A 15,298-nucleotide genomic window follows, 5' to 3' on the forward strand; every position below is an offset into this window, starting at 1 on the left:
TCACCTTTACTTAGTCTCTGTCCCCTTTTTCACTTGCCTCAGTCTTACTGTAGGGAGGAGGCCATGTGTCTAGAAGCCCCTGGATCTGCTTCCTCCTCCTCCTGTTGTGGCACTGAAAGCTGTGGCACAAAATCCTTACTGTCCGCCAAAACATCTTTGCACCAGTATTCCTTATTTTCCTGCATGCTCTTGACCTGTCTAAATTCCTGTAACTCCTGCTTCACACACTTCAGTTGTCTGACATACGTCTCCAATTCATTGAAACAATCAAACTGTGCCAATCTAATCTTCTTTTTCCTGTGTTTTTTCACCAAGCAGTGTTGTACACACTGAATTTTCACTAAGTCAAAGGTTCCCTCCAAGGGAAAATGCAAATAAATATTGTCCTTAATATACTCATGCCGTTGATTCCAAAATAAACCTGTTGATATAGAAACCTTTGTCATTGGTTCTTGGGATGGAGATCCTTTGGGTGACGAAGCCTGACTCTGCTCTGACCTATTACATTTGCTAAATGCTTCACCCATTATTAAAATTATCCTTAGGCACGCCAAAAATCGTTAGAAAAAACCTGGGAATGTCAAATATCCTACCGTGGGGGACCCAGCCTCTGGAACTGAGGAAGAATCAGCTTCCTTGGGGAAATAAATCCCCTTGGTTCCCTTTAGCAGTGCCTTTGTCCTTTATCCTGTTTGCCACCCTTACCCAATGACTAACCTCTCAAAAGTTCTTTGGAATGAAGCATGGGTCACTCACCTTTTGTCAGGGTCGCACATCTGACCCCCCACAAATGCCAGTTCAGAAAACCAGTCCCATTGTTGAGGTGCATGCTTTGGGATTTGTAGGAAACCATGCTGGCCCCTTCACTGCAGTGCTGAGAACCGACAGGAGTGGCCCCTGTTCATCACCATGCGGGTCACAAGTTGCAAAAAGCTAAAATGAAGAGATCTTCATAGAAAGGTGGAGTCAGTAATAGGGAATCTCCAATATACTTTATTCTGCTGCACTGCAGCAGGGAGTCTCTGAGCATTTGCCAGAGCGTCTGCTTCAACTTATAAACCACTCCGCTCATATACATTTTTAATCATGTAGGAAATAGTGAGAAACAATGATCGCAACAGAAAACTATCAAAAGTCACAAAGGTCCTTAAGAAATGTAGCAGTAAGATTTTAGACAGGTTGCCGCTTATCGTTAATAATGGTTGATTGGTTTCCTTCCTTTATCATGTCTGCTTACACTTTTAACAAGTATGCCAGTGAAGTATGCTGTTCCTAAACGAATCAGAAAAGAAAACAGAACAGGCAGTAGGTTGGGATGGGTCTGTGGAATCAGATCGGGGTTATCTGATTGCGTGGAAGCAAAAGCACTCATAAAACCAGATGGGTGTCATGCTTTATCATTGTGAGCTCCTCACTGGGTCGGCTCTGCAATGCACAACTGGGCCCCTGGAGGGGGCTTTTTGCCAGAGGTCTTTTAAAATAAGACTCTGTGATGAAGTGTAAGTGGAGGTGCTGTGTGCGTAGATTGGTGTAGGTGTTATTTTTTTTAAATTGGAAGGTGAAAACCTTGGAAGCTAATGTGGTCATGTTGTCCCCTTCTCCAACAATGTCATGATGTACAAGCTAGACCTTCGAACCAGGGAAGAGAATACAGAACATAAACCTCTTACGGCCGCCATCCTGGATCGTACATCTAGGCCTAGCGTAATAGCAACTTGGGACAACCAATATTAAGCCAGGTGCTGGGGATGCAGAAGGACATCCATAATACACCAGTATGCTGTGAGATGAAACAGAACCTGTTCCATACATAATATAACACATTTAACCAATCTTCATTGCATTATTTCTGTCTCCTCCTTCGTTCACTCCATCATCCATCCATGAAAGCAATCATATCTGAAGAAGGAATGAGTCTTGAAAAAAATATTAAAAGAAATACGTAAAGAATGCATAACTGTCCTATCTACACAATATTTTCATTTATCCCTGTTCAGATAATGGAACATATGGCTTATACAGAGATTTTTATATGGTAAGGTGGCTAAGGGGGGCTGCCACTTATAGACTTTTGTGCTTAGAATTCTAAGCTGGTAAATGGCCCATGAAGTTTCCATCCCAGTTCGGTGAATGGATGAGCTAAAGCAAAAAAAAATTAAGAAATTATGAGTAGCTTTTTCATACTGTTCCATTCTAAAGTGTGTTTATTTGTTTTCGATGCTAAACCTGTGTGATTGTGCCACTCCCATCAGGAAATCTTGAGATTCTCCACTTTTTGGAGACTTGGGGAGCATGTGAGGGTCTCTGGAACACGACCTCTGCTCAAAGTTATTCTCACCCTCTTAAGGGAGGGTACTTGAAATATGAAATACGTACATCTTAAAGGTAGTATACGCTCCACTCATGTCCCAGTGGGATTGTTATGCCAATTGGTATTGTGTCCCTTTTTTATAAATGTACAACAGTATTCCTTAAATGTGCTTTTAAAAGGTTGTATAGGTAGTGCTTAAATTGTCACCTGGATTACATTGAATTGTATCAGTTTGCCCTATAAGTGTAAATACACAGCTCTCCACTGTCTCTCTGGCTGTGTTAATGCTACGTGAAAGCATGTTAGCATGTGTGGAATCCAAACACTTGCCACACAACAATAATGACGACCAGACATTCTATAAGGCAACAAATGCAACAGCAAATGTGGTGTACCTACACTATGCTTTCTTCCAAATAGCACTGTGCCAAAGGTCATAGAGCAGCAACATGCTATTCTCCAAAATGCCAACCATATGTAAAAAGGGTATATGAAGTTACATCAACCTTCTGTGATTTTACAAAGTGGTGCAGTGACCTTGTCCTTCTACATGGATATGAAACTCTTTGGTGACTTTCAATATCCTCATTGAATAAAGTAGGCAGTGCTTTCTCCCCTTTATAAGGCTGCTCATGCACTTTTGTAGTGCAGGCTCACCATACTGTCATTTTTGGACACCTTGCTTCAGCGAGTGGTTCTGCATACTTTGTGTGTAGCATTTTATGAGCAATGTGTTCATTTGCCCTTAGTATTTAAAAGTATTACAAGACATTATTTTCCAGATTGTCTTGTTTGCTGTGCACACAGTTCGTTACAACTTGGTTTATTGTCTTTAAGCCTTTACTACAATTGAAAAAGCGTTGACATTTTAGACAATAATTTATGAATCAGACTGAACTGAGATTAAAGCTGTGCCGCTCGAATATACCTTTATATGCCATACTCAGATTTTCAGTCATGTGATCTCAGAATGGTAACTTTTCTAGTCAATAACTAGCTCTTGTCTCATATTTTTAAATTTTGAAGAAATGGAAATGTGCCTTTTTCTGTCCATTAGCCAAACGTGTATTGCAATGTAGTCACTAAGCCTGTGGTAGTAAGGCTAAGATGGCTTTTCACTGAATTTTTCGAAATAATCTCTCGCCCTTGCAAGATACTAGTAAAATGATGGACCAAAAGTACAGCTTGTTATCGAGCGGAACTGGTACCCGGACTCAGACCACAGCCCCTAATGGATTTCTCGACTCAGCCGCCAGAACCTACTCTGCCAGAGTGTCAGCTAAACTGTCGGCAACGAGAAACCCCTTGGTAAGTTGAAAAATGTAGTATGTTCTTGACTGTCCTATAAAAGTGTCAGGGGGTTAGGATGTATTTATTTTTAAAACGTTTGCATCTAGCTCCCTCCATGTCGAATAGGCAGAGCAAATGGAACTCTGTAAATGACCCCAAGAAGTGTGTGACACCATTCTGTAGCCCCTTCCCTCAATTACACAATTGTAGTTTTCTGCTGATCACTATGGACTGATGAGTGGAATAGTTTTTCGGACTATGAGGGTCATTCTGACCCTGGCGGCCGGTGGCCGCCAGGGCCACCGACCACGGGAGCACCGCCGACAGGCTGGCGGTGCTCCAATGAGCATTCTGACCGCGGCGGTTCAGCCGCGGTCAGAAGCGGAAAGTCAGCGGTCTCCCGCTGACTTTCCGCTGCTCATTGGAATCCTCCATGGCTGCGGAGCGCGCTCCGCAGCCATGAGGATTCTGACCCCCCCTACCGCCATCCAGTTCATGGCGGGAAAGCCGCCATGAACAGGATGGCGGTAGGGGGGGTCGCGGGGCCCCTGGGGGCCCCTGCCGTGCCCATGCCAATGGCATGGGCACGGCAGGGGCCCCCGTAAGAGGGCCCCAAAATGTATTTCACTGTCTGCCTTGCAGACAGTGAAATACGCGACGGGTGCAGTAGCACCCGTCGCACCTTCCCACTCCGCCGGCTCGATTACGAGCCGGCATCCTCGTGGGAAGGTCGTTTTCCCCTGGGCTGGCGGGCGGTTTAACTGGAACCGCCCGCCAGCCCAGGGGAAAACTCGTAATACCCGCCGCGGTCTTTTGACCGCGGCGCGGTAATTTGGAGGGCGCGATCCTGGCGGGCGGCCTCCGCCGCCCGCCAGGGTCATAATGAGGCCCTATGTGTCTGAATGCCTGATTTTACAGCCTCTGTCTCTTTGAGCTATTTGGCACTGCAGTGGTTCATGCAGGAGATGGGAGAGACCTAGAACAATCCAATAACAGCATTGGACCCTTGCTGGGCTCCATTCTCTGCCTTGGTCACAAGCACCCACTCTCCACCTCTAGCTTTTGTTCAGTTTGCCAGCTGTTTTTGTGAAAATAAATCACTTCAGCAATCCAATCACACCAAAAATATGCAATTTGCATATAAAATCACCTATCTATATATTATATTGTATATATTATTTATGATTGTTGTTGCATGTTAGGCACTTGTTACCACCAGTACCGCATGGAGACAACTTGGGACCCTTTTTTGGCTGAAGGGTCTACAGTCTATTATAGGGCAAAGATCTTCTATCCCGAAACTATGCTGAGAAAGAAGTAGCTCCAGCTGTCTGGGAAATAGAACAATGAAATGGACCCACAATCCAAATCAATCAATATTTCTCAAAGTCAGGCATGTGGCCAGCAAGATGGCCAGATAGCCATGCTCTGTGCGAGGTCTGGCAGCCCGATTAGAATCTTGCAATAATCTTGCCATCTATGTGGCATCGCTTTGAAATAGTTTGTTCCCTGTACACTAGGCAGGTGCCGGCAGCTGAGGTGACTCTGACTTGGCCCCATTTGAGTCCTCATGACAGTTTTTGATGTGCCTGGGTGATTGCGGTGGCCCTTTCTTTCAGCTAAGATGGCGGATGCTGAGAGCTGAAGCTGTGTGCCGTCTAGTGAGAGGAGGCATTGCTGGGGCCACGGCGACCTGAGAGCCTGTGGGGCTGGTCCTGCATTGCTCTCCCAACCCCCTGCCCTAGCATGTGTGCTGGGGGGTGAGCAGTGATCCCAGCGGGCCTGGAGTTGGGTGATTGGTGTGCCCAAAACACAATGGAGGCGGCTCTGGCGGTGAGTAATGGAGTGGGGCTGCTGTGCCGGCACAGTCTCGTGGGATGGAGAGCCTCACTTGGCTCAGTAAAGGGGAGCCAGTCACTGGCCTGGATCTCCATGCTGCGGCCTATATGGCGTGACAGCGAGGGCCCCTCCCCTTCACCCCCTCTGGCTTGTGGCGGCAGACATTGACACAAGTGTGGCACAAGCTCAGTGGGATGTGCTGGTGTGGCAAGTGAGGCTGGTGGCCCGGGGGGCAGATGGATGTGAAGGGTCATCGAGACCATGGTTGGATTGCCTGCTGTTGCTGGCCTGCATGCACCAGAATCCTCAAGGCTGAGGTGGCAGGTACTGGCCCATGTGTTGTGTGGGCCGTGGCAGATGGTTGGGAGTACTGCTGCAGCAACCATAGAGGGGCCCTGGGGAGGAAGTGACAGGAGCAGCAGCCTAGTCCTGCACTAGAAACAAGGCAAGTTGGGCCCTCCCCAAGGGAGCAGAGGGGGGTGACGCCTCGGTGGCTGTTGATAAGCCATGGTGTCACATCTGGGACGGTGCATGACTTTTGCAACTTGTTCCTAGTGGCAGAGGGCCTGGAGATACCATGTGGTCTGGCCTGGAGACATCCTGCTAGTGACTTGACACCAGCCCCCGTTCTCCCTACACTCCTTCCTCCTCTCTTCCATTGTTGCACAGAAGCTGGACTGTGGTGGCCTTTATCCACAGGAGAGCCATCCTCCCCACTCCCAGTGGTGTGCCCTTGCGCGGTCAGCTGTTGTTGCACCACTGCTGGATTCTGTTGACCCTGCAGATGTGAGAGAGCGGGTGCTTTCATTGACCATTGCTTCCAGTATTCAAGAGGGCCATGTAAACTGGCTTTGCCCCTGACAGGTGGAGCTGGTGCTTGAGTGATGGCTGAAGCCAAAGATCCGAAATCCCCTAAACAGAGAAAAATGGACCATTATTCCAAAGTAGTGACCCTGCTGACGAACTCAGAGATGGATACACATAATATGCCAGATAATGTGGTGCTGCTTTTGGCGATCCAGTCCTCCCAGGAGACGTTTGAGGGGAGAATAGGACAGGTTCGATCTGAGGTCTTTCTCCTTCAACAAGTCCTACGTAGTGTCTGAACGGGTCATTGTGGCCAAAAAAAGGATCTCCGAAGTAGAGGATGTGGTTCAGAGGCTTCAGAAGGACATGGGGGATGTTCGTACTAGCTCCCAAAATGTGGTTTGGAGACTGGAAGATGCTGAAAATTGTGCATGACAAAATAACTTGTGCTTTTTGGGCTTCTCTGAAGAGGTAGTAGGTAACAACATGAACACCTTCTTAGACCAATGGTTGAGGATCTCCCTGAACAGTTGTCCTCCTGTTTTGTAATAGAATGTACCCACAGAGCATTGGGTGAGAGGCATCCTCCTGCCCCCCCTCCCAGGCCTGTGATAGCGAGATTTCTGAATTTCCTCGACTGGGACATGATACTGCAGAGGTGCGATCCCAAGGTGAAATACACAAGAATTCTAAAATCCTGGTTTTCCCAGGCTTCAACAGTGAAGTTTAGAAACAACACAGTACCTTTGACTGTGTTAAAATGAAGCTGCGGGCCCTACAACTCCAATATGCATTGCTGTTTCCCACGAAGCATAAGGTCCTCTACAAGGGGAAGTCAGTCTTCATGCACTCCCCGGAGGAGGCCTGGTCTGGAGTTTGGTCAAAGACAAACCGCCGGTGAGGAGTAGACGAGGCATGGTCACTATTGGGAGACTCCCTTGCTTGACTCATTGTGCAAATAGAGACTGTAGGTATCGTCTAACACTGAGGGGAAGCAGTGCTTGGCATAAAAAAAAGACTAAACCAGGTAGACCCACAGAGGGCGTATCTCAGGGCCCTACAGAGGAAGAGCGGTCATCGGACTCCAACTGATCACATCCACTTGCCTTGGTAATTACAAACCTGGAATAGGGACACACAAGACCCACATTCCCTGAGACGGAAATCTTCCCAGAAATGGGGGGTGGGGGATTCATGGATCTGAGATGACCCATCAAGCTGAAGCCAGAGAGGTTTGGAAGTACATGTTTATCTCCCCCCACTATTCCCCTCACACCCTGCTCTCAGGAGCAGCTGAGAGTACACTTTTTGGAGTGTTGTTATTGTTTAGGGCTTGTGAGTTTGGGTGGGCATTATACCTCTGATATTCTCCTTGTGCATTGTTTTTCTTGGGTAATGTAGTTTTGTGCTGGGGAGGCAGTAGGTGGTGGGGTGTTGAGTTTTTTTCTTGTTATTGTTGTTTGTGGAAGAGGGTCACTGCCACAATTGTCCACTCATGGAGTTAGAGGCTATCACCCAAGCAAACAGTACATTTATTACGCAGTATGGCATAATCCAGACCCCTAGAGAACTCCAGTCTCTGAGTCTTAATCTGGAGCGTCAACAGTCTGGGTAACAATATTAAGCGAGGCCTAGTTGTACATCATATTAAGAGACTGCAGCCTGACGTAGTCCTCCTCCAGTAGACTCATCTGCAGGGGACTCACTGCCTATTCCTGGAGTGGGGGGCAAACACTACACTGGCTCAGTCGGGGTACACCTGAGGGTCCATAGAGGTTGCTATTTTCATTAGAATACCCACCCATTTCAGGTTACCAGAAAGTGGATAGATCCCAAAGGCAGGTTTGTATGGGCGCAGGGTCATTGGGAATCAGATTGCTGATATACTTCCACACTTGCGTTTTGGGTAGGGACGTCAGTGATGTCATGGTCACAGATCGTTATGGGACCCCCTCCCCCCCATGGTGCCTGCCCAGGTTACGGCATTAGCACACTTTGTGATGTCTATGGATTTGTCTATGTGGTGGTGCAGACACCCGTCAGACAGTAAGTATCAATATTTTTCTAGGGCTCACAGAGTTTACTCTAGACTAGATTATGGGTGTGATTCTAACTTTGGCGGGCGGCGGAGGCCGCCCGCCAAAGTTCCCCCAACAGAATACCGCTACGCGGTCGGAAGACCGCCACGGATATTCTGTGTTTCCTGCTGGGCTGGCGGGCGACCGCCAGAAGGCCGCCCGCCAGCCCAGCGGGAAACCCCTTCCCACGAGGAAGCCGGCTCCGAATGGATGCGACGGGTGCAGTAGCATGGCAGACACTGAAAATCTTTTAGGGGCCCTCTTACGGGGGCCCCTGCAGTGCCCATGCCATTGGCAAGGGCCCTGCAGGGGCCCCCAGGGGCCCCACGACACCCCTCACCGCCATCCTGTGCCAGGAACAGGATGGCGGTGAGGGGGTCGGAATCCCCATGGCGGCGCAGCAAGCTGCACCGCCATGGAGGATTCCACAGGGCAGCGGACAACCGGCGGGAGACCGCCGGTTTTCCCTTTCTGACCGCGGCCATACCGCCGCGGTCAGAATGCCCTTGGGAGCACCGCCAGCCTGTTGGCGGTGCTCCCGCGGTCCCCAACCCTGGCGGTCTCGGACCGCCAGGGTTGGAATGACCACCTATGTGTTTGCCTCTGCGGGAGAGGCAGGGGAAGTTGTGCAGACAGAATACATGGGAAGCGCATGTCGGACCATTCGCCCTTGTTGGTCAAGTTGGGGTGCCTTGGGAGTTGGTGGTCCATGGGGTACAAATTGAACAAATGGGACTTGAGGGATCGGGAGGTAGCACAGGGACTGCAGGCTGACAATAAATTATATTTTGCCAAAAAACAGGTCTCCATTTCCTCCAAAACTGTGTTGTGGGAGACATACAATTCTGTGCTTTGCAATAGGGCTGAGAGTCAGATACCACTGAAAAAAGAAGGGAAGTAGCTGAACTCGTAGATATAGATGCCCAAATTTTACACCTGGAAGGGGCACCGGGGTTCACAACTGACCCCCTTAGAACTAGGCATATAGCTGCCACACAGAGTGAATATCGGATCTGGCTTAGGAAGGGGAGAAAAAACAAGTATTAACTACACTACACCACCTGTATGAGACAGGGGACAAGGAAAGCAAGCTCCTGGCATGGCTGAGTAGGAAGGAACTGGAGGCTCGGGTGCTTACTCTCATCAACCAGGCAGGAGACTCCTGCAATACAGATGCACATTAGCAGTGGGATTCACCCATTATTCCGAATCATTTTGTACAGCCCGGCAACTCCATGATTTAGATAGCATACCTTGCCGTTGTCCCCAACCTGTTGCTGGTTGCTGAGTCCCGAGAGTCTATGGAGGGGGATTTAGCGCTCAGTGAGGTGCGGGCAGCCATTGTAAAATTTAGAATGGGTAAAGCACCGGGTCCCAACAGTATTTCGGTCGAGTTTTATAAACGGTTCACTGGACATTTGGGGCCTCACTGCTGAACTTCTTCAGGCAGGTGGTGGATGGGGGGGAGCTCCCCTTGAGCTCTGGAGAGCAACCATCAAGTGATCCCAGAGAACGGTAAGCCCAAAGATTGGTGCGACTCGTATCACCTGGTCTCACTGTTCAACAGAGAAGTGAAAATCCTGGTCACAATATTGGCCACACAGTTTCTTCAGGTTATCATGCCTTTAATACACAGGGACCAATCAGAAATTGTGACCGGTAGGCCAACGTGCCTCAATATACAGTGCACACAAATTGGTTGGCCATAGTACTGGATTGACAGGCTCCGCATTTTTTCCTTTCGCTAGATGCTGAAAAAGCATTTGACACAGTGCATTGACCCTTCCTGGAGCAGACCCTGCAGAGGTTTGGGTTAGGCCCAAGTTATTGGAAGTGGGTGGCCTTGTATCGAGAACCTGTGGCAGCAGTCAGAGTGAATGGGGTGTTGTCTTTTGAGTTCCCAGTTGAGAGGGGAACTCGTAGGAATAACCATTGTCCCCGCTTTTTTTTCCCTACTGGTCAAATCCCTTGCTTGCATGATTAGAGGACATCTAGTTGTCCAGGGATTTTGCATTACAGACAAGGAGGAAGAAAAGATACTGTTCTATGCGGACAATATCCTTTCATAACTCACTGAATCGGATACCACGATCCAAAAGCTCTTTTGGATCTTTGGGGACTATGGGGCCCACTTGGGCTATAAGATCAACTGGGACAAATCAGTGCTGTACTCCCCCATGGGTCGGTGGATTTAACATTACTCCCTGAGGGGCTGGATGTGGCCCTGGAAGGTTTTAAGTATTTCGGGATCTTTGTGACAACACAGAAGGAGCTCTGTTTTTGCAGCAGTCTCTCAAGAGTGATACAAAGTTTTCAAGCTGATGTTGGGCAGTGGAGGGGGCTCCCCCTTTCTGTGTTGGGACGGGCTGCCGTTTTTACAATGATCATGCTCTCCAAACTTATATACATGCTTCAGAACACCTATTATCAAGGTTCGCAGGCCATGTTCACCACAATAGAAGGGGAAGTGAGGTCTCTGATCTAGGAGCGGAGGCCACCTTAGGGTGTCACTCAGAACATTGCAGTGCAAGACGTACAATGGTGGTATTGCTATTCCCGATATAAAGGTGTACTTCTGGACTGCCCACTTGATTAATATCAATAAATGGGTCTTCATGCCTCACGATCATTGGAACGGGCTATATTAGAGCCCAGATCATGTTCACTCCTGTATGGTGGGGGGGTGGGGGGGGGGTAGCGGCTGCCGCCGGCGACTCAGGTGGCCCTGATGGCTTGGCATAAGGCCACAAGGTTGATTAGTTTGATGCACAAAATTACCCAGGAAACGTCCCTCTGGAAGGGTACATGGTTGCTTGAACTGGTTAAACTCTGAGGATTTGGGACCTGGGATACAATTGGCATCTCCACCATTGAAGACCTAGTAGAGAAAGGGGGACATCAAGCCCTCTGCCTCTCTACCACAAGAGTATCATCTACACCCGACTCAGTTCCTGAAATATGCGCAGTTGTGACATGCCTGGCAGGTGGAGGGTTTGGGTGAGATAGAGATCCTGGATTACGCCCCTTTATAAGGGCACCTGCTAATGGAGGAGATGGGGAAAGGAGTAATCATATAAGACATTAAATAACATGCCTGACAATCTAGGTTCACTCAGAGGGAGATGGACATGAGCTGTGGGGGAACTTGAGGATGTTAATAGGGAAACTGCACTGATTCATCCCAGACAGGTGGTCATTAAATCTCTCCTGTGGTTAACACAGTTCAAAATACCCCACAGGGTTTATTATGATTGATGCAGGCTGCATAGTATGGGGAGAGCCATCTTGTCAACATGCAACACTGTGTCAAGGCGAGTGGGTCATTTATACACACACTCTGGGAATGCCCTCTCATACAGGCCTATTAGTGATTAATCAGGAACTTAATGCTATTCTGGAAATAGCTCTTCTGCTTGACCCAAAATATGTTCTGTTGGGGATCCCTTATGATGTTGAGTTCCCGCGTTTTATGCTCCTCTTCAGTGCCCCCGGGTTGGTGGTGACTAAGAGAGATGTAGCCAGGTTATGGAGGGCACCACAAGTACCAACCATTCACAAATGGAGGAGAGGAATAGATCAATACATGGCAGCTGAGAAAGTCACTTACCGAAGCAGGGGATGTCTCTGTAAGTTTTGTAAGATATGGGGAAGCTGGACTGAGATATTTGGAAAGCTGCACCAGCCAAGAACCTTGATCAACACCTGTGAAGTACGGGGAGACTGTATGCTATCTCTATATATAACACCTTATTTGTTGCTGTATTTTGGGGCTCTGTGCATTGTACACATCAAGGTAGAGGTTGTTGTGTATTCCATTGGCGCATGTTGCGCTTCACTGTGTTTTTCTCTCTTTGCATATGGCATAAAATAAAAACATATTTAAAAAAAAGAGTTCTCAAAGTCTGTTCCTGACTGACAAGTGTGTGCCTGTTTTGGGCCTCACAAAAAAAAAAACTTCCTGAAAGGAGTTGCATTTCAGGCCCCTGTGACATTTGAGGTTTTGGTCAACACTAACAGGTAAATAGGTATATGTAAATATTTCACTTTGAAACAGTTTCAGATGTTCCTTCACTTGATGTTAGATACTGTATAATTTAAAAATCCTTGTAAACTCCATGCCTAATAAGCATAGTCAGGGAGAGGTTCTTTCTGTGTCGGCATCCTATATTCATTGACTTTGAGTATGGGACTTTGTTCTTTACATATACTGGCACTTTAGAACAAGTGGGAATAGAGTTTCACGCAACTGCAACATTATACTTTCTCCTGTATCCAGTGCCTCTCTCCTCTTGGAAGTTGTTTGCATTATAGGAGCACATGAAGCAGAATTCAGCCACTGATTGACTATTCCAGGTAAGGGTGTAGCACTTCACACTGTCAGATTGAGTACTCAGGCCTAAAGCAGGTATAACTGAGCCAGTGAAAGAGGAGCAGCCATGCTGAATCTAACAGATAATGCCAATGAGGAGTCCATGAGTGGAAAAACCCAGTTCCTTAACTGTTAGGCCAACCCCAGGTTAAATGTGCAGTATGTCAGGCAAGTAGTCATCCTTCAAGTTTGAAGCAACCACTCAGTGGTCCCAGACAAAGTAACACGATTGTGTCTTCTTCTCCACAACTGCTCACTGGAAACAGCTGTTCTAATCATGGTTATCAGCTGTGCAAATGAACTGGTAGTTTCTACAAACCTTGAGCACGTGTTCCTTGGAAACTAATTTTAAAACAAGTAAAACAAGCACAAAAACACGCACAAAACCATAGAAATTCAGCTGTTATAGTTAGTTATTTCAAGTAACTATGACTTATGCCCTCGCTATGCACAGTTCTCCCATCATTAATTTTACTACAAATGTTACAGTGATATTATCAATTATGTCATAGAAGTTTCAGGAGTGTTGTAGTATCTGGGGTAATTAACAGTGCACAGCAAAGGCGCAAGTTATAGTTACCTTAGGGCACGAGTTACAGTTACTTGAAATAACTCAATCTAGAACAGTTGGATTTCTGTGGTTTTGTGCATGTAAAATCTGAACCTAACTATAACGTTTCTGTAACCTTTGGTTTATTTAGTGAACTTCTAAGGTTTTTTTAAAATTCTAGTTCTTAACTATAACGTGCCTGTAACCTTTGTTTTTTTTAGTGATTTTCTAGGATTTTTTAACGTTAAGTAAGATGTTCATCACTATGTACAGCAGGGGGCATTTGGATGCAAGGCCTCCTCTGGCATTGTGGTGCCCTCGCCCAAGCATACTGCTGCTGCCCCCCCTCCCTTTTGCTGCCATCTATTGTCTATGTCCATGCCCCTGCTTCCTTATTACAGCCCTGAGTGGCTGTTGTTCTGTCACTGCCCTTTTCACCTGCCCTGAACAGTTAGCTTGCTGCCTCATCCACCTCCTTCCTACCCTCTGTTGTCCGAGTCCGTGCACCACCCCCCTCCCTGCTGCCTTGCATAGTGCGGTGTGCTGCCACTGCCCTCCTTTTAGCTTGATGTCCCTGTCCACTCTCCCGCTCTCTGTTGCCCAATTCTATGCCTCATTATTGCCCTCCTTATTAGTCTCTGTGCTTAGCTTGTTGCCCCTACCCTCTGATGTCTGTGTTCCCCTGCTCCCTATTTTTTCCCACCATATTCCTTGGACCTGCCACTGCCCCTCCCACCGGCCCAGCATGGTCAGATAGCTGCCATCTGCCCCTCCCACTTCCACCCTGTCTGAGATCCTCCATTGTTCTGCCACTCCCTTCTGCACTCCATGCTCTGTTGTGCTGCAACTGCTCCTCCTGCCTGCCCTGCGTGATCTGTTGTGAAGCCCCTCCCCTTGCCTCCTCTTGTCTGTGTCCAGCCCCTACCCCTCCACTTTGTCCTCCATGGTCCTTTGTGCATTCACTCCCTCTTGCCCACCATGGCCATTGTGCTGCCACTAACCCTCCCGTTTGCAATGCATGGTCTTCTGTGCTGCCACAGCCCTTCCCACCTGTCCTGTGTGGTCAGCTTGTAGCCCCTGGTCCCCTTCCACCTGCCCTCCGTTGTCTGTGTGTATGCCATTATAGTCTCTCTGTTTCCCTCTGTGGTGTGTTATGCTCCCAGGGCCTGCCTAACCTCCATGGTCAGCTTGTTGCTCCTGCCCTGTCCCATATACCCCCTTTTCCATTTGCAGGCCCTTATCCCCTCCCTCCTGCCTTCTCTGGTCTGTTGTCGTGCCCCTGCCCACCTCCCTCCTGCACTTCATGTCCAGTTATGCTTCAGCTGTCCCTTCTGTCTGTCTGGTATGGTCAGCTTGCTGTCCTTGACTCTTTCCCCTCTGCTTTGTGTACATGTGCATGGCACTGTTCCCTCCCCATTGCTTTCCATGGTCCATTGTGTGCATTGCTGTCCCGCTTGCCCTGTGTGGTGTATTGTGCGGCTCCAACCATAACGCCTGCCCTGTAAGGTCAGTTTGGTGCCCCTGCCCATCTTCCTCCTGTCCTCTGTTATCCACTTCCATATCCCTACCCCATTCCTCCTGCCCTCTGTAATTCAATGTAACATACTTGCCAACATTTTGAACTTGGTAAGAGGGAGATTTTGGAAACAAAACCTAGGAAACTGATTTTCCCCATTGACTTACATTGAAAGAGAGGACATTTTGGGCAGGAGATAGATAAAATAAAGCCCTTTTGGACTTAAAAACATCAGGAGTCTCCTGCCTAAATAGGTTCTGTTAGCATGTATGATTGTACTGCTGCAGCCTCTCTTGCTTGTCCTGCATGGTTAGTGTGTTGCCTTTGTCCCTCTTCTCCCTGCCCTCTATGGTCTTTTGTGCAGCCAATGCCCATCACGCCTGCCCAGCGTGCAGTCTTCCAAGGCATTCCGTGCTTGAAATGAAAAGAAGTACGATTGAACATTGACCAAACAATCCAACCTGTGGCCCTGCAACACAGGTGCATAGCTTTCCATCTGAGTCCCAAAGTGAAAGCAGAGTTAGAGAAGATCGAGCAA

At 48.0% G+C, this 15,298-nt stretch overlaps 1 protein-coding gene across 1 annotated transcript in view; it reads left to right on the forward strand.

Moving 5' to 3' along the window:
• LRGUK (leucine rich repeats and guanylate kinase domain containing) overlaps window positions 1-15,298 on the forward strand; it is a 386,639-nt gene that overhangs the window by 309,438 nt on the left and 61,903 nt on the right. The window contains exon 16 of the mRNA XM_069229317.1: window positions 3,465-3,619. Within this exon, the coding sequence (XP_069085418.1) occupies window positions 3,465-3,619 (155 nt within the window). The remainder of the gene's footprint in view (window positions 1-3,464; window positions 3,620-15,298) is intronic.

Source organism: Pleurodeles waltl, chromosome 4_1, assembly GCF_031143425.1.
Source record: "Pleurodeles waltl isolate 20211129_DDA chromosome 4_1, aPleWal1.hap1.20221129, whole genome shotgun sequence".
NCBI lineage: Eukaryota > Metazoa > Chordata > Amphibia > Caudata > Salamandridae > Pleurodeles > Pleurodeles waltl.